This window comes from Phalangium opilio, unplaced genomic scaffold, assembly GCF_054372755.1.
Source record: "Phalangium opilio isolate 3A_F unplaced genomic scaffold, DU_Popi_V2 ptg000041l_1, whole genome shotgun sequence".
Taxonomy (NCBI): domain Eukaryota; kingdom Metazoa; phylum Arthropoda; class Arachnida; order Opiliones; family Phalangiidae; genus Phalangium; species Phalangium opilio.
In genome coordinates, this window is record NW_028324165.1 from 3,535,373 (window position 1) to 3,554,740 (window position 19,368).

Here is a 19,368-nt window from a genome sequence, read left to right on the forward strand (position 1 = left end):
GTGGTCCATGACGTCAAAATTGAAATACTGCCTAAATTGGGAAAAAAACTATTTATTTTGCCTAGAGATGGCGCTATCTACATCCGTTTTGGTTCAATAAATTGGGGGAATGAAGAGGGGAATCAAGGAGTGATTCAGAACATGTAGTTGGCGATAGCATTACATGGAAAACTAAGTTAGTGAACAATCCCTAGCGTTAGTTAATCCATGGTTTGGGGGCGCGGTAGCTTTGCAAGAACTATAAGCAAGGCTGCAGTTTGTAAGTGTGTGGGCATACAGCTCCCACCTTGTGGGAGCCCTTTAATAACGCTATAAATGGTCGAGGTGAGGTGGTGATAGGCTTATGGTGTTTCTAATCACCCACCAATGAACATTGGTTTACTTAAGGTTTTTCTACTGCGATTTATACTTCAAAGCAAATATCAGCTACTGTGGCGCGCGTAACACACTGATTAACCTTCTACACACCAATTCTATGTAGCCAAAGGCAGGAACCAATCAGAAATCGTCCTCAAGGGCGGAGCTAGACCTAGTCTTTGATAAGCTTATTGGGTCAGTCAACTCCACCCCTCGACTATGGGAGCATCTAGTGCCGTTTTTTTATACTAAACCACAGTCACAGGCTCACAGCCGAGACTCGCTTTAAAGGGATACTAGATTGGATGGCTCATGCTGTACTGGCCAAAACGCTATAGGCTTTAAAACTCACCTTGGCTTTTAGTTGCTTTATTTCATCATCTTTGCTTACATGATCACAGTTACAATCATTCGCCTCCATTTCCTATAAACAAAGTCCAGTTTTTCGAAATTTAAAATTCCTGTGCAAACCACGGATAATTTCTCAAGTACCTCTTTAAGCGCCACACTTTGAAGACTTATTAAACTCATTTCCGAAATGTCTGACTCTAAAGACGTAACTTTTCCTTTACGAAAATCATTCCCCCAATGTTGCCAAATAAATTGAGAGAGAAGACAGAAAGGGTATAAGTTATAGAATAATAAAATTTAATGCGAAAATTCAGAACCCCTTCAGGTTGGGGCCAATTTCGGTTTAAATTGTGTAGCAGTCATGGTAGCAGACGATGGTTTAAGGGCGGCACGCTGCCAACATTCCCTAATTTCCCTTTTGAAATTTTAAATAAAGTGCTTCAAAGAGAGAATTATTCAATTCTAAATATGAACTTTTCAAGGCGAATGAGCGCTATCAAGGAACAATAAAAATTGCAGACCTTGATTCTGCAGAAACGGTCTTTAACTGATGGCCTCAAATACTTCTCCCATTTTCATTGCTCCATGGAAGCTCAATGACCTAACTTGGAGGAGACGGTGGGCTGGAGTACAATGTTGGTGGAACATGTGCGGCAATGAAAGTCTCCAGGAGTACCTTGCGGACGCCACTACCCTTCCATAGTTGATTATTAATTTCTGCCGCTTAGCACCATTGTATTTGTATGAGAGTAGTTTCATAATGGGCATCTTTGACGTTTTCGTACCGTATTACCCATACCGAAACAGCGAGGATGCTCGGAGAACGTAGTTGCCATAGATGTGTTTATAGAGGCTACTTTATAGGTAAAGAGATGAAGTCTCCATCCCACTCTCTTCTCCAAGTAGGAAAGTCATAGCCCACTCGATCATACGCCCACGGACGATTCTATTGATTCGAATGACCAGAAATTTCATTGAGACATGTGTTGCAATACATTCTATTTTGCCACAGCAGGGATAGATTTAATTTTAGAAGTAGGAATGGAGAACAGAGTAATGTGGGGGTGCGTCAAAGCCCCGGACCCCCTTCCCCGGGAAGGAGGGTATGAAAGAAGAGTCGGGTCATAGCGATAGAGGTAAAAAGGAATTACGTATTTTTCGACGCTGTCATCAAAACGTAGTTTAAGCATAGATATATATACGGGTCTAGATACCCTACTGAATCGGGGAAAATACGGAGATGACAGCTAGCAGTCGACGCGATTTTCCCGGGGGAAGATACCTAGTGCGCCATCTATCGCTGAACTTTAAAAGCTAAACAATTGGATAAATAACTTTTGCCAGCGGGCGTGCTGATGCTTTGCAATTGTATTTGGTAGTTATAATGTTATTATTTGGTTTCGAGGTGGTAAACAAACTTTTAATCATACTTATGAAAAGATATTGCTTTTCCAGAAGTTGATAAATTATGACAATGTGTGAAAGAACAACTGTTAACCATCTTTAATGCCTTATTTCACTAACATTTCATTAAAAACACTACTTCTTTTACATAAAAACAATTTATTTCACTTAAGAACATAATTACACGTATAAAGGAGATCAAAAATACGTAAAGCTATTTGAAAAGTTAAGCCTAATTCGAATTTCCCGCGCTTTCCATATTCGAATTTTTCGTTTTTTTGTTTCTTGAAACTCTCAATAGATGGCGTTAGGATCTAATTCCCCCGCCGTAAAGCGTCGACTGCTAGTTCTCACCTCCGCATTTTTTAAAGGGCCTAACAGAGGGGAAGTGTATCTAGACCCGTATATATATCTATGAGTTTAAGTGAACCAATAGAATAATTTAAAATTTTCGTTACGTGTTGGAGGGAGGGGTCTATGCTGGGCTATGAGTCGGACTGAAGTAAATACTAACCGTTCTCCATTCCTACTTCTAAAATTGAATTTATCCCTGGCCATAGATTATACTAAAAAGGTTTCGAAGTTTTAAAGTTGATAAATAAAAATTAATTTGCAAAACAAAACTTTAAATTCAATAGATAGTTACACTGGTCTGATTTCTTGTGTGTTAAAGTAAAATCAAGATTGTTATTATAGTACACCTAAAGTTTACTAATTCTGATTAAATACACTTGTCGAACGCGTACATATTCGTATAATTCAAAATGTTCCACGTCATTAAACTGACTCCAAAATCACCTGATACAAAACATCCTTTTGAACTTTAAATTCTTCTTCATGTTCAATAATTTCCGTGGGAAAATTCAGGGAAATAATCATCATCATTCTCCATAGAATAATAAACCACATCATCAGATTCAAAATCATCCTCTTCGGTCATTGGTTGAAATTTCATCATGACGTAATCACGACCGCAAGTGAAGTAAAACGCAACACTTATAACAACGGACAATATAAACAATCCAAGGTTCGTTTTCTTAACCCTAATTATCAATTTAAACATAATTTCTGTCTCAATTATTGATTATAATTAAAACACGTGATTAACGAATCGACTAGTGACGAATTTCCGTCAGCCATGTTGAGTGGTTCGAGGCTGAATGTGGGCCTAATCAAATATTAAATTTTTGCGGTATAAAATCTATTTCATTTTCCATATAATTTATGTAGAAAACCAGAAGTTCATAACATGAAGTAGGTAAATAGTTGTGTAATTATATGAAGGTAGAAGGAAAGGTTCCCTCGCGTTACATGTGTAAAGCTATTTGGTTAAAATATAGGTACATTAGGCCTTTACGTTTTACTTACTTTTTGGCCGCCAATTCCCAAGATGGTCGTGGATTAAAACAAAACAAAACAATAAAAAACCGATGTATCTCTATTACATAGTTAACAAGATTTTACACAAACCAGAAACAGCGGCAAAAGAGGCTAAAATATACAGACGTTACCCCGCTACGACGATTTCATTACTTTTATGGGGAGGAAAGTTCTCACATGCAGAACTATACCTCTTTAAGCGAGGGTTGTTGCGTATAAAGTAATTTTTACGGGTTTATAAACTTCTGAAAAGGCAGAGAGTTTTCAATTCGTACAAATGCATAGGGTATTAAATTAGTTTTCGAGGCTATAATATTCAAGCAGTAGATATAGACGTTCTTGTTAAATTTAATAATCTCTTTTCACTAAGAGTTTTTCGAGCACCAGAAACGCGTTTAATCTAATTTGCACTACAGATTTTACAAAACACAATCCATTTAGTACTCTAATTGTTCTCAAAATAATGACAAAACATGTCACAAAAGCAAGTGCCCCACTTTGGCTTCTCAAGCTGGCCCTACTGTGAGGCCAGTATCTAACCTAGTCTCGGTTTTTAAGAGTATCGCTTAACACCTGTAAGAGTGTCACCTAACACGTTTAGCATAGTTTTATGAAGGTACAACACCGCCAGATTACCAATTTCTTTGTTAATTTTATTTAAAGGATAAAACTGTTTTCCTTCATGAATATCATCTTTAAAAAAGGTTTAACAAGTACGTTTTTCAATAATTTTTCACTGTTTGTATTGACTTTAATATTAAAACATTAATGAAAAATAAATGAAAGACCTTATTTAAGAAACCCGCAGTATTATAATTTTTCATGTTTAATTTCGAACGGTGTTTTAATAGTGTTATTTTACACCGAATTTACACTTTAAATTGGCCCCTAAAAACTCAAGGTAATAAAACTCTCTTTTGGGTGTTTTTACGGTGTTTACACCGTTTTAACACGTTCTTAACACTTCCATTTCTTAGAGTGTATTCAACGGATTTTCAGTGAATCAAATGCAAGGTGACGCTGCGTAATGACAAGTTACCAATTTATTTCGTTCTGGCACCCCCCTCTCTGTTGTCAAAGTATTTTTGGCTGAAATAAGTAGTACCAGCGATGATGGCAGAGAGGGTATTTTATTATATTCATTATTCAAGAATTATGCATAATCTTAAAAACAACATAATAGTGTGAACGGTTTGTCCAACACATTTAATATGTTCCATATAGATTATAAATGAAATTTTACGCGGCCATCAAATCCATTCTATTTGCCTATGCTTATCCCAAGCCTTCAGCTTTCTTCCAAAGGCACATTGATCACATGTAAGGTTTTTTTTACAAATTTGCAAATAACTTGAGGTGCGCTTCCAAAGAAACACCAGGAAAGTAAACACAGTTGAAGATTTTTTTCTGGCCCGCGTTTTAATGTGACGTTATAGATTTCATCAAAAACGGATTTATGGGATAAGAACGTCGGATCATAGCTTTAGCCTCTAGTACCATCCTCGCATACTTTATTGAGAAACTTCGTCTGCTTATATTTTGACTCCACCCACAAATTCGATCTCTAGAAGTAGCTATATACAGAATTTGTGGGTGGAGTCAAAATATAAGCAGACGAAGTTTCTCAATAAAGTATGCGAGGATGGGGAGTGAATTCGCTAACTCCGACGTTCTTATCCCATAAATCCGTTTTTGATTTCATCCATACTACGTTTAATCTTGAACTAAATATAACCTGGACGAAGCAAAAAACATTTTGAAGTAGATAGAACCACTCTTCACATGAAGTTTATATACAAAGAGCTATTAAATATGTAGAATTGTGCAGGCGCACTAGTTAAAAGCCAGAAAGCCAAGTTTTTAACTAGTTAAGCTATAATACTAGGGAAACCATCAAAATTTTAAAATATTTTTAGACCCGAGTCCTGGTTTAACCGATGGACTGCTTAAAATTTGCGCAAATTTCAAAATCATAGGATTTTCGACGACTTTTGCCAAAGAATAGGATTTTATAGGACAGTTTTAAAAATATAGGCTTTTATAGGACCTTTTGGGGACCTACATTGTGAATGTGTTTGTGTAGGATCAAATTACCCATACGATTACAAGCAAAGTCACACTGATCACATAAGTAGAGTTTTTCACCACTGTGAACTCGTTGATGATTGATCAAATTGCGATTATCTATACTGGCATAATCACCCTGACCACATTTGAATGGTTTTCCACCACTGTGAATAAGTTGATGCGCAACTAAATTACTCTTCCACCTGCTTGCAAAGTCACACTGATCACATGTGAAGGGTCTTTCACCACTGTGAATGCGTTGATGTTTGATCAAATGAAACTTCTGCGGGGATCCATAGTCGCACTGATCACATTTGAAGGGTTTTTCGCTGCTATGAATTCGTTGATGTCTGATCAAACAATTCTTCGTCGCACTTGCGTAGTCACACTGATCACATTTGTGGGGTTTTACCCCACTGTGAATGCGTTGATGAGCGTACAGAGAACTCGTCTGCGTGAATGCATAGCCACACTGATCACATTTGAACGGTTTTTCACCACTGTGAACGCGTTGATGGATGATCAAATTATACTTCATTGTGCTGGCATAGTCACACTGATCACATTTGAAGGATTTTTCTCGACTGTGAATGCGTTCATGTCTGATCAAAGTACTCTTCTGTGTACATTTAAATTCACACCGATCACATTTGAAGGGTTTTTCACCACTGTGAATGCATCCATAGTTACACTGTTCACATTTGAAGCGTTTTTTAACGCGAAGTTGTAGATCCCTTTCATATTCAGTTGAATATTTGGTCCCCGTTATACGTTTCTTCTCGAATTTACCTACAGAAAATATAAAAAGCACAAATTTAGTATCGAAAAATACATTTCCATTCAAGCGAATTTCATAAAAAAAGGTAATGCGCACGAAAACGCAGAAAAAAGGTGAGTTGTTCAATTGAGGCGTTAGCCTAGAGTAAACGAGCATATCAACAAAAGGGGGATGAAGATAAACTTAAATAAATGCAAATCCGAAAGGTTGTACTTTTAACTTGTCTTTGCTCGCAAATTAATTTTCGTTAAATCGTTTTAAGATAGGTTCATTAGAACTTACTGCGAGATGAAACTAATTCTAAAGTATGTAGGACTTGTTTAATTACAAAAATAGGAGGTTCATAATAGTTATGAATCATTAAGGAGCGGGATAAGAATAGATGCGCGAACATTTGTCGTAAGTCTAACCATGTGGAGGTTAGACAGTTCCCCTAATCTTACCCCTAACGATTATAATTATACACATAAAACTTAAAAACGACATATATTATATATCATTTATTTAGTATCGAAAATACACTAATACAGTAACATTCAAGGGAACTTCATTAAAATGTAATGCTGTGGCGAACGAAAACACAGTGTTTATGAAAAGAAGCGTCGTTCATAAAATACGTTAGCTGATAAATAAACGAGCATATCAATTAGAAGGGGATGAACATCAACTTAAACGTCGAAGAAACCTTGGCTCAAAAATCGAACGGCCGAATTTTAAGCTTCTCTTTGCTCTAACCATATTCAACGGATTTTCAGTGAATCAAATGCTAGGTAACGCCGCTTAAAGACAAGTTACCAATTTATCGCGTTCTGGCACCCCCTCTTTGTTAAAATAGTTTTGGTCGAAATAATTACCAGCGATAATAAGAAATGAGTAAAGACCCTTGGGAAAGAGGGCCATTTTATTATTTTCATTATTCAAGAGGATGAAAAGTCATAAGTGCTACATTTCAAATATACGTTATGCCAGAAGTAATATAAGAAACCTCCCTACGGGAGGGAAGTATACAAGACGCCATAGGCATAACGTTAAAACACGCGAGACATCCTCGAAACGCCAAATACCATATTCAGACACTATTGCTCATGGACAAGGTACGGTAGATCTTAGTCCTTTGATATGGTCTATGGAAAGGGAAAGAGGCAAAAGCGCTTCAAACTAGTGTAGTCTGCTTAGCTGTCTGTCGTAGAGAAATAGAAGATTCCTGATTTTGTTAATAAATATTCACATACGGTTATTTCGGAATGAAAATCTTTGTTTGTTGTGAAGCCAAGAAGAAGATGAAAATCATGAATACAAGAATAAAATTTCGAGATAGATAATAACACCATTTTAAAATCTATCTATGTATAGTGTTAGTCATATACCTTGGCAAGGTAATGTTTTAATTCAATTTTAACGCAAAGACCTATGAAAATCCTATAGTCGAGTCACTGCCTGTTTATTAATGATTGATTATCATCAAAATCTAAAAATACTGCATGGAAAAGTATAAAATTACAATGAGTCTGTGAAATTGACCTAACTTAAGCAGTCGACGCAATCGCGAGATCAGACTCAGATAATGTATTCCTACACTTTACGCGGCTCGGCCCTATTTTTCTAACTTTATTTACGGCCGTATAAGTGCGCGGGGACATTCGCGGTACGAGGATGTATCGGGAAAAATTCGCCTTTGTATACTTTCCTCCCAAAGGGAGGTTTCTTATATTACTTTTGGTTATGCACAATTTTAAAAGCAACATAAACAAGATGGCCCCGGCCAGATTAGAGCCCCATCGTTTGTAAGGCTCCATCTATCGAGGACATTCTATCTTTGGAATAAGTATTAGTTGTTCTTAAAAGACATATAGATACTGGTGTTTGTTCATTAACATTTTCTCAGTGCATCCGCATTGTACTGTTATAGATAAATCATCAGCCTTTCCCACTTAAAATCACCAATCAGTGAAAAATTTCACCTTAACATAATTTATCCCTTTCACTCTAAGTGTGTTCATTAATATGTGTAGAGTACATTCCCAATCCACTGTTGTAGACAAATCATAATTCTCGCCCTTAGAAAATCACCAATCCCTCTTTTCACTCACCCTTTGAAAAAACCAACGATACTTCTTCTTCGGCATCTTCAGACCAAGCCAAACTAATACCTCTAACAATGTAGCTAAAAATAACGATAACGAAAGCGAAAACCCCGGCCACAACTACTACGGCTCGGGTCAAACTAAGAGCCTATCGTATACTACGATGTGGCTAAAAAAGGGAAAGACAATTTTTAAGAAAAATACAATTCGTTTAATTTTTATTATAAAAGCAAGAGTAATATTAAAATCATTTCTTCCCTTTAAGTTACTATCATTTTATAAATTCGACCTTTAAAAACCTATCTCCTTTACAAAAATATTGGCACTTTTTTATTGTAGGTGTGCGCGTTTATACAGTGTGGAAGAGATCAGAGCAACACCTACCTTTGTGGAAAACCCCCAAAACCCCTGACGGACTACTTCACTGCAGTACATTTTCGAGCTCGTATACAGGGTGTGACATGTGTCATTGTATGCAAATGAGAACGTGCAACGAGTATCATAGTGAATATCGTTTAATGATACGCACTTTGAAACGTTAAAGACCTACGATTAAGCTTAGGAACTAAGGCACCACACTACAAATTAAAGGGCTGTTTGGTAAACCCATCAGCGTAAATGTTCGATGTGCCTTCAAGACGATTGTCCATGCCTTGTATTACGTTTTCTAGCATTTGAGGAGTGATTCGTTCAATTGCCCTTCGAATTCTGGCCTTCAAGTCGTCTACATTTAAAGGTTCTGTTGCATACACCTTCCCCTTAACATATCCCCATAAGAAAAAATCAGGTGGGGTTAGGTCAGGGGATCTGGCCACGGAATTGGTCCACCTCTACCGATCCAACGGTTTGGAAAGTGCTCAGTTAGCCATTGGCGAACATTGACCGCCCACTGTGGTGGCGCATCATCCTGCTGGAACCACAGGTCCCGCATCACTGCTAATGGTAATGCGTCTATCGCATCACTAAACTCGTAGCTTTTGCCTACTTAGATAAGGAATCCATACGAGGTTTCGAAGTTCAGAATTTTCCGCGGCACTGAGAATTCGGCACATTCAATCAAACGTACGCGTCGTTACTAGCAGCTTAGTTCGTATAAACGTTGTAAGTCCTGTGTCGTAGACGAATGGCAGCCTACTCCAACCGAGAAAAATTGGACATGACGTTTATTTTGAGTGAATGTCGCGGTAACGTTCAACAAGCGGCATTGCTTTATGCCGAACGCTTCCCACACCGACGAAGGCCGGTTCGAAGAACCTTCACGAACATTAGAGACAACCTACGAGATTTCGGGAGTTTCGTCGTGCAAGACCGTCAACGTAGAAGAGACCGTATTATTGGTAATCATGATAGGGAAGTCAACAATCTAGCACGTTTTGAAGCCAATCCTCATACTAGTAGTAGAGCGGTAGGAGAAGAGGTTGGTATATGCCATTCAACCGTTCTTGCCATTTTACATCGGCATCACTACCGGCCCTATCATATCCACCTCCATCAAGCCTTAACGGACGATGACTACCTAAGACGTCAAGACTTCTGTCTTACCATGCGCGAGCTAATTGAAGCCGATCCATTGTTCTTAAGAAAGGTTCTTTTTTCTGATGAGGCGACATTTCACAGGGATGGTACGGTAAACCGACTTAACTTACAATACTGGACCCAACGAAATCCATACTGGTTACGGCAACATTACCATCAAATTCGATGGAAGATAAATGTTTGGTGTGGCATTCTGGGGAACAGAATCATCGGACCTTTCTTCTTCGAGGACAACATTACTGGTGACAGGTATTTGCACTTCCTGCGCCACGAGTTTAGTGATGCGATAGACGCCTTACCATTAGCAGTGATGCGGGACCTGTGGTTCCAGCAGGATGGTGCGCCACCACATTGGGCGGTCAATGTTCGCCAATGGCTGAGCACTTTCCAAACCGTAGGATCGGTAGAGGTGGACCAATTCCGTGGCCAGCAAGATCCCCTGACCTAACTCCACCTGATTTCTTCTTATGGGGATATGTTAAGGGGAAGGTGTTTGCAACAGAACCTTTAAATGTAGACGACTTGAAGGGCAGAATTCGAAGCGCAATTGAACGAATCACTCCTCAAATGCTAGAAAACGTAAAAAATGGACAATAGTCTTGAAGAGTGCCTACACCACGACGGTAGGCACATCGAACATTTACGCTGATGGGTTTACCAAACAGCCCTTTAATTTGTAGTGTGATGCCTTAGTTCCTAAGCTTAATCGTAGGTCTTTATCGTTTCAAAGTGCGTATCATTAAAAGATATTCACTATGATACTCGTTGCACGTTCTCATTTGCATACAATGACACATGTCACACCCTGTATACGAGCTCGAAAATGTACTGCAGTGAAGTAGTCCGTCAGGGGTTTTGGGGGTTTTCCACAAAGGTAGGTGTTGCTCTGATCTCTTCCACACTGTATGTACAAAAGGCGTTAGTTAAGTCTTTGAATGTGAACGTACAAAAAATTGCGAAGTTTTGGATTTTCAAAAAGGGGAAGCAACAAATTTCTTGCTGGTGCGGTAGTAAATTGCCGTATATATTCATAACTCATCCATATATAACCGCTATTACTTGTGACTAAAAATATATTTTTGACTGGGACCAGACATGAATTTTTGACCAAGGATTAGGTTAGAGGTAAAGAAAGTAGGCACCATAAGTTAAGGGATTCATGTTCTTTGGACGATTACTACTCGAAAATGTTTTCAGTATATACTTGTTTTACGATTTCTTCAAATTTTGAAAAAACTTCTAACATAGACCTATGCATATCTCAAGCCCAATAACACTTTCAAGTAAAAACCCAAAAATCAGCTGATCTTTTGTGTTAACATGTTGGAATGCCTAGACCTATCTAAAGTTTTGAGAGAAAAAATAATTTGTTGTGATTCGTAGGCGATACTTGTAGTAAAGATTTAAAAAAATAAAATAGGGAAATTATTTTAAAATGGCTAATCCGTGGCATGAAATGCTGACGTTTACAACATAGACTACATGAACTTATGCAGTGATTATAGACTTATGCCGACGCAACGTATAAATTTACTTATGCTGTAATTGTAATATTCCGGCGAATCTAAGAACAGATAGTTTTAGAGAGGCGTCCTTGGTTTTAGTGATTATGAGTTGACAAAATAGACTTATGCGGACGCATCGCATCTTATAAATTTATAACATGGACTTATGACTACTCGAAACCCCCCAAATAATCTTCAATCCCAAAATAGAAGAACAGATACTTTTAGGGATTATCCCCTCGGTGAGTTTACAACATAGACTACATGAACTTATACAGTGATTATAGACTTATGCCGACGCATACATATCGCATCTTATAAATTTATAACATTGGCTTATGCCCAGAAGCGTTTGAAAACATGGACTTGACCAGAAGCGTTTAAAAGAGAAAGAATTCGGTAAAACACCCAACTTGAGTTCTTTCTTTGTGTAAACCCCGAACTTTTTATTGTATAGAAAGTTCGGAATGAGAGAATGAAATTTCTCGTTTTAGGTGAGGCAATATGATAAATTTGCGTGTTCATAAAAGACTACAGATATTGCTGTTTGTTCATTAATATTTTCACACTGCGTCCGCATTGTACTGTTAGAGATGGATCATAAGCCTTTCCCCTTTAAAATCAGCAATTAATGAAAAATATCACCTTAACTCAATTTATCCCTTTTCATTCTAAGTGCGTTCATTAACATGTGCGTTGTACATTCGCATTGCACTGTTATAGACAAATCATAATCCCCACCCAAAAATCCCTTTTTCACTCTCCCTTTATAAAGACGAACGATACTTCTTCTTCAGACCAAGTCAAACTAATACCCCCATCGTTAGATGTACATCAAACGATGTGGCTAAAATGTGTGAACGTTTTGTTAAATACGTTACGGGTTCAGAATAGTAGGCTCTTAACAGGCTAGGGGTTCGTCGCATTACCAGTCTAGAGAAGAACTCAATCAAACCACTTCTAAAACACCCCCATAGTGTTACCGATATAAACCAGGCGGCTTGGTCATATTCGGAAAGAAGATAAATTCAAACAAACAACTACGCCTATACTCAGTACTGGAAAAACAAGTTTATAATTCGACAATTTTCGTGTCTGTGTTGTTTCTATTGAAAGCTGATCACGAAGTTAAAGTAATTAAAGACGCAAATGAAGATCCATCAAAAATAACGGTAATTTAGAAAAATGGTTAACGGTAATAGTTAGTATAGGACGCTGTCGGTTAGCTGTGGCATAGGGGCTAGCCACCACCCCTCTATGCATTGTAAAGGCGTTAGATAAGTGGCAATAAGTCGCAAGATGACTTGGTCCAATTAGCTAGCTGAACTTATTTACCAAAATTCAAAAAAATATAATATTGATAGTTTTTATTCTAAATTAAAGAAAGTTCCGAGTGGGCTGGTAACAGAAATGAAAATGGTTCGAAAGAAGAAAAGCTCATACGTTTGGATCAATTCAAAAAAAGTACCTGGTTTATTTTAACATCCTCTACGTGAATTTTATTACATTTAATATAAAATTACATCTGAAAATGGAGTTGTTACAACTGGGTATAGTGCACCAAGATTATTTTCTCTGAAAATGAGAGGCGCTTCCGTTAATACAATTTAGAATGAAGAAACATCCACAGTTTCGGCCCATTAATTACAGAAGACGAGCAAATACGGTTTTTGTCCAATACATCCACCTATTCATGCATGTGTTTTCTACGTTTAAGTCGGATCAAATGAATCTTCCACGTACTTGCATAGTCACACTGATTACATTTGAAGCGTTTTTCACCACTGTGAATACGTTGATGTGCGACTAAACTACTCTTCCACGTGCTTGCAAAGTCACACTGATCACATACTGTGAATGCGTTTGTGTCTGATCAAATTACTCTTCTGAGTGCATCCATAGTCACACTGATCACATACGAAGGGTTTTTCACCACTGTGAATGCGTTGATGTGCGATCAAATTGCTATTATCTCTACCGGCATAATCACACTGACCACATTTGAAGGGGTTAATTTTTTAAACAGCAAGAAAGATCTATTTCTTTTCAAGGTATAATAGTTTCAATCGGTTTGGATCCGTTATGCCTTGTTGACATCATCCAAGTTGCATTATATTCATCACTTACCAGTTTAAACGTTCGACCATAACACGACATTCTTTAACAAATTCCATCACTTTTTGTACAGTTTCCCTGTTAAGATAATATACGTAACATTTTAATAATAATAAAAATATGGCCATAAACAAAGATTTAGTGTTACCAAGGGCGTTTCCCTCAGTTCTGTTTTAGGGGTTTTTTATTAAGAGCTTTTCTTGTATATAGATACTCTTTTAAATAATCAATAAAAATACATTAAAGCCTTTAAAGGAGGAACCGTTACCGTAACAAAGGAATTCACTTATCACTACAAAGTACAAACGCCAAAAAAAAAGGGAACGTCTAGCAGACAGCTTTTCCTAACCGCCGTCAATCAGTCTGGGAAATAAGGATTTTTTTTAAACTAGTCCTTGGGAGTACAGTTTGGGAAATAAGAAGGATTTTTTAAAACTGGACACTGGGCCAGCCACCCCCCCCCTGGTCTGGAATAAATAAACTGATCCATGACCATTGACCAGAACGCGTCGTCTGCTAAATTAAAGAAGTGGATAATTGAAATAGTTGAGATAATATCTGGACTCTGGTTACCCAGTTACACATGAATTTTATTAGTGGTCAAGTACACCACTGACCCCCCTCCGATTTAATTTTTAAACGGGTCCTGGCATTTTTTAAACTGGTCCTGGCAATTTTTAAACTGGTCCTGACAATTTTTAAACTGGTCCTGGCAATTTTTAAACTGGTCCTGGCAATTTTTAAACTGGTCCTGGCAATTTTTAAACTGGTCCTGGCAATTTCTAGGGTACGTTCAGTAACGAAAATCTCAAGGAAATCGCTGTTTTCTTGATGTGTGGTTGATGGGCTCGAGACGTCACAGTGACGTAAAAGGCTGTTGAACGGAAAAGTGACATTTTGAAGTTAGCGCTGTTTTAGAAATAGAAGTTGGGGAAACGTCTTGCTGGCCCTCAAAACGTTACGAAGCACAAATGGCTCCTTTTAATTATAAACGAGCTCGCAAATAATGAAATTGTTTAAGAAAATTATGCCTATTTGAATGGTAGAAGTAGTTTTGTAAAGAAAACTAAATTACTAATACAATTACTGTAGGAATAACGTTGTTGGAATTTAATTTTTAAATCCCGCGCCAACTTTTCGTCTGCCAAGTGTTCAACAGTCAAGCGCTACGTCACGCCATCAAAAAAACCATATCGATTAGATGGTTTTATTGATGGGCAAGCGCTGAGCATCATGACGTCAAAACCGGAAACGCAAAAAAGCGTACAGTAGGAAAAATCACACATCGCTTAGTAAGCGCTGCCATCAAAGAGGGTTACTGAACGTACCCTTAAACTGGTCCTGGCAATTTTTTAACTGGTCCTGGCAATTTTTTAACTGGTCCTGGCAATTTTTAAACTGGTCCTGGCAATTTTTAAACTGGTCCTGGCAATTTTTAAACTGGTCCTGACAATTTTTTAAACTGGTCCTGGCAATTTTTTAAACTGGTCCTGGCAATTTTTTAAACTGGTCCTGGCAATTTTTTAAACTGGTCCTGGCAATTTTTAAACTGGTTATTCGCCCTATGCCACCGCCTTACTTCCCACGCCGCTTGGTACCAGTGACCCCCCCCCCTAGTGTCCGAGATAATAAACTGGTTTCCGGACTGGCCCCCACCTTTGTTCTTAATTAATAAACTGGTCCGGAGGACCAGTAACCCTCACTTCTTGAATTTTAAAACTAGTCCAAGCAATTAATAAACTGGTTTTGAACCAGAGGAAGTGTGCTGAAGACTACTGTCGCTGCTATGGAGTGAACTGTGGTTCTCTAGAAGTATCATGTCGAGAAAATATCGGAGATTCTGCCAGACTTGGACCGCAAAAACTATCTATAACAATTTTCAAAAGCGAGGGGTGGGCGTGATAAACATTCGAAGGTCTATAGGATGTGCAACTCGCTGTACTAAAAATAGTCTGGAGGATAGCTGAAATAATCATGCACTTTTTCAAGAAAGCATGAAACTTGGCATAAAGTTAGTTTGAAGTATATTTAAGGCTCTTTCAGACGATCCAACTTTTTGGCTCAGCTTGACGGGTCAACTCGAGTTGAATCAAGTAGTTGGATCGTGTGAATAGACGCTGGATGAGTTGAGTCACGTGGGTGTAACAACGGACAGACAGACAGACAGACAGACACGGCCGTTACAGTACCTCTCCTGGACTACGTCACACGGAGAGGTAAAAAGTACCGGGCTATAGCCCACTCGATCACGCGCTCAACGAAGCAAGCTGCTCGCATTAAAGGCAACACTAGTAGGCGGGACGTTGCTTTCAAGCTTTGCTTCTTGGCGCGAGGGAAGTACGCTGAAAAGTAGACTACCCACCTGTGTGTTGGTTTCTCTTCAAGTAAACAATGGAATGGTCTATTCATATACTAAATCTCTAATACAGTCCTGCACCGCTCAAAAACTATTCATTTGTTAATATTTTAAAGGAAAGAGACAGATGAGTATGATTTTCCAAATAAAATGACAATATTTTTCACAATATGATAAGGTTAGGCACTTACTTCAATCGAATTACCACCTGAAAATTGATATTCTTTAAATAGATTTTATGAACCTTAATATTCGTTCGAATATTAAATGCTTGTACAACTAACTTTGTTTCAATAAATGAAATGGGTCGAAGTTACAAACTAAAACAATTAAAATTCACTTATAATAAAATCAGAGTTTTAAGTAAAATATTTAAATTGTTAAAAATGTAGTAGTATTAACTTATAATGAAGATTATACATTGGCATCCTCCACTACTGTTTCTTAATAGTTTTCATTTAGAATTCTTTTGAATATTTAGTTATGGTCAATGGTTTTGAATATTTATTGCGATCACGTGCAAAGGGTTTGCCTGGTAAAGTCACACTGATCACATTAGAAGGGTTTTTCTCTACTGTGAACGCGTGTATGGGTCTGATGAAATTACTCACGCAGCTCACCTAAAATCACAATGATCACATTAGAAGGGTTTTTCTCTACTGTGAACGCGTTGATGGGTCTGATAAAATTACTCACGCAGCTCACCTAAAATCACAATGATCAAATACGAAGTTTTTCAACACCGTGAATTCCTTGATGTGTGATCAATAAGCACATCCACGCGCCAATGTTGTCACTGATCACATTTGGATGGTTTTTCTCCACAGTGAATGCGTTGGTGTCTGATTAAACTAATTTTGTAAGTGCTAGCATATCCGCACTGAACACATTTGAATGGCTTATCTCCACTGTGAGTGAGTTGATGTGCGATCAAATGGTTCTTCTGCGTGCAGGCATAATCACACTGGTCACATTTGAATGGTTTTTCCCCAGTGTGAATGCGTTGATGTGTGACCAAGTGGCTTTTTTGCGTGCAGACATAATCACACTGATCACATTTGAAGGGTTTTTCACTACTGTGAATGCGTTGATGTGTGATCAAATTACTCTTCTGAGTGCTGGCATAAGCACACTGATCACATTTTAAGAGTTTTTCACTACTATGAATGCGTTGATGTGTGATCAAAGCACTCTTTTGCGTACATTTGTATTCACACTGATTACATTTGAATGGTTTTTCTCCAGTGTGAATGCGTTGATGTTTGATCAAATTACTCTTCAGAGTACATTTATATCCACACTGATCACATTTGAATGGTTTTTCCCCAGTGTGAAGGCGTTGATGTGTGATCAAAGCACTCTTCTGCGTAGATTTATATTCACACTGATCACATTTGAATGGTTTTTCTCCAGTGTGAATGCGTTGATGTGTGATCAAAGCACTCTTCCGCCTACAATTATATTCACACTGATCACATTTGAATGGTTTTTCTCCAGTGTGAATGCGTTGATGTTTGATCAAATTACTCTTCAGTGTACATTTATATCCACACTGATCACATTTGATTGGTTTTTCCCCAGTGTGAAGGCGTTGATGTGTGATCAAAGCACTCTTCTGCGTAGATTTATATTCACATTGATCACATTTGAATGGTTTTTCTCCAGTGTGAATGCGTTGATGTGTGATCAAAGCACTCTTCCGCGTACATTTATATTTACACTGATCACATTTGAATGCTTTTTCCCCAGTGTGAATGCGTTGATGTGTGATCAAACCACTCTTCTGCGTACATTTATATTCACACTGATCACATTGGAATGGTTTTTCCGGACTGTGAATAAGTTGATGTGTGATCAAAAGGTTTTTCTTGTTGCTGGAATAGTCGATCTCATCACATTTGAAGATCTCTTCAACGTTCCTCTTTCGCATTTGAAGTTCTTGATCATTCTTAGAATATTCGCATCGAGTTGTAAACAGTTCATTCTTGGACTTTTCTACAGAAAGAAAATTAACCCATCAATATATGCCCAAGTTTAAATCGAAGTCAGAACAATAAGCGGAACCCTCTTTTAATTTGTGTCCCCTTTGTCTCCTTGATACAAATTTCTCAGATGATATAAAGTTCGGTTTGTTTTCAAAATCTAAAAGGTTACGAATGTAACGGATTCATTTCATTTCAGTAAACTTGAAGAAGTTTAATTATCACGAAAATGATAGTTGCAGGGACCCAGCCAAAAATGTATATTTCTTCTTTCCTGAATTATAGGATTTCATAGGAAATAAAACGTGTTTTTATAGGAAAGCATAGGACAAAAAATGCTCATATATAATATTCCTTTGGTTAAGACTATGTAGGAAAATCTCAAAAAATTGCAAAATTTGATTTTACTTTGAACAGAGAAACTTAGGTAAATAAAATTTAATAAATAAAAAATCCTGAGCAAGGGAAGGGAGTTCAGCAAGTTCGGTGTCTGTTCAAATGGGATCTCGATAACTGAGCTGAATACTGATAAAGTTGATGCAAAACTATACGAAAACCTCGAAAATTTTAGGATATTATTTGATAATATAGGTCAAGTGCAAAAAAATAGAATTTTGTTGGAATTATAGGACCCCTGGGTTCCCTGTAGTTTGGACGCTGGTCAGTGTTATTTAATATTTTCCCATTCCAATTGCCCTAAATGGAGTTAATTAAATTTAATAAATAATAATTTTTGAAATTGGTGGAATGACAATTAAAATGGATTTAGTGACGCAGGAACTGAAGCGCATCGCTTCCATTTTAAATGCCAAAGACAAAGTCATTTCATTAAACAACAAAGTTTTTTATAGAAGGTGCCAAAAAACTACTGTGATTATTTAAACAAGGTTAAAAAATCATTTTACATTTGGTACTAGAGCTAGCATCTGCTACTTTATGAGCCTATTCACCGCTTGTACCCCCTTGCTACGGTTGGGAAGATAAGATAATCATACGTAGCCCCTCTACGACACTATTTTTGGATAAAGGAGGGCTTCTCATATTGCGGCGCAAACAAGTTTCTTTTTGTTTTAATCAATTTAAGGTTGTTTTTAGCCACATCGTATGATGTACATATACGATGAGTCTCTTAGTTTGACTGTTAAAGGTAATTCGAACATCGAGGTAGTAATCACTAGAACTTTCTCTTCTTCTATTTAGGGTTACTTATGTGTAATCATTTTAGCATTGTTAAATGTAACCCCTCGTTTTTAGAATGGACTGACGGGTAAACATTTTAGCAATGTTAAGGGTAGCGCATCATTCAAAGTTTCTCTTTGCGTCGCACTATTACAATCATGACATAAATAAATTTATTGAAGTAAGGATTACGGGTTATCATTTTAGCACATGCATCTGATTATGCATAAAAGATGATGAACGGTATAAAAATTACTCTTAATAATAATAATAA

The 19,368-nt window shown here is 37.5% G+C and overlaps 2 protein-coding genes across 4 annotated transcripts in view; both read right to left on the bottom strand.

Annotated features, from left to right (window-relative positions):
* Positions 1-3,313, bottom strand: part of LOC149679400 (uncharacterized) — a 77,688-nt gene extending 74,375 nt beyond the window's left edge. For 2 of the 3 annotated variants that reach the window (XM_089835154.1, XM_089835153.1), the window contains exons 1-2: positions 850-1,366; positions 710-781 (exon numbers count right to left, since the gene is read on the bottom strand). In XM_089835154.1, coding sequence (XP_089691280.1) covers positions 710-781; positions 850-888 — 111 coding nt within the window. In that variant the 5' untranslated portion in view covers positions 889-1,366. Of the gene's footprint in view, positions 1-709; positions 782-849; positions 1,707-2,626 lie in introns of those variants that run through there. The other variant, XM_089835149.1, reaches the window with a different exon arrangement.
* Positions 3,314-16,779: 13,466 nt separating this feature from the next.
* Positions 16,780-18,739, bottom strand: LOC149679405 (uncharacterized). Its single transcript, XM_089835834.1, has 4 exons — positions 18,668-18,739; positions 18,548-18,611; positions 16,822-17,928; positions 16,780-16,784 (listed from the first exon to the last, which is right to left on the bottom strand). The coding sequence occupies exons 1-4, from the start codon at positions 18,737-18,739 to the stop codon at positions 16,780-16,782; spliced, it is 1,248 nt and encodes a 415-aa protein (XP_089691960.1).
* Between the last annotated feature and the right edge of the window lie 629 nt (positions 18,740-19,368).

What these genes read in the sequence shown, in the direction of transcription:
- LOC149679405 (XM_089835834.1), bottom strand. Translation starts at nt 18,739, where the DNA reads ATGACTTTGTCTTTGGCATTTAAAATGGAAGCGATGCGCTTCAGTTCC. An exon ending in TCACTAAATCCATTTTAATT is followed by an intron (nt 18,612 to 18,667) that starts GTCATTCCACCA and finishes AACTCCATTTAG; the next exon opens with GGCAATTGGAATGGGAAAAT. An exon ending in AAACTACAGGGAACCCAGGG is followed by an intron (nt 17,929 to 18,547) that starts GTCCTATAATTC and finishes TTCTTTCTGTAG; the next exon opens with AAAAGTCCAAGAATGAACTG.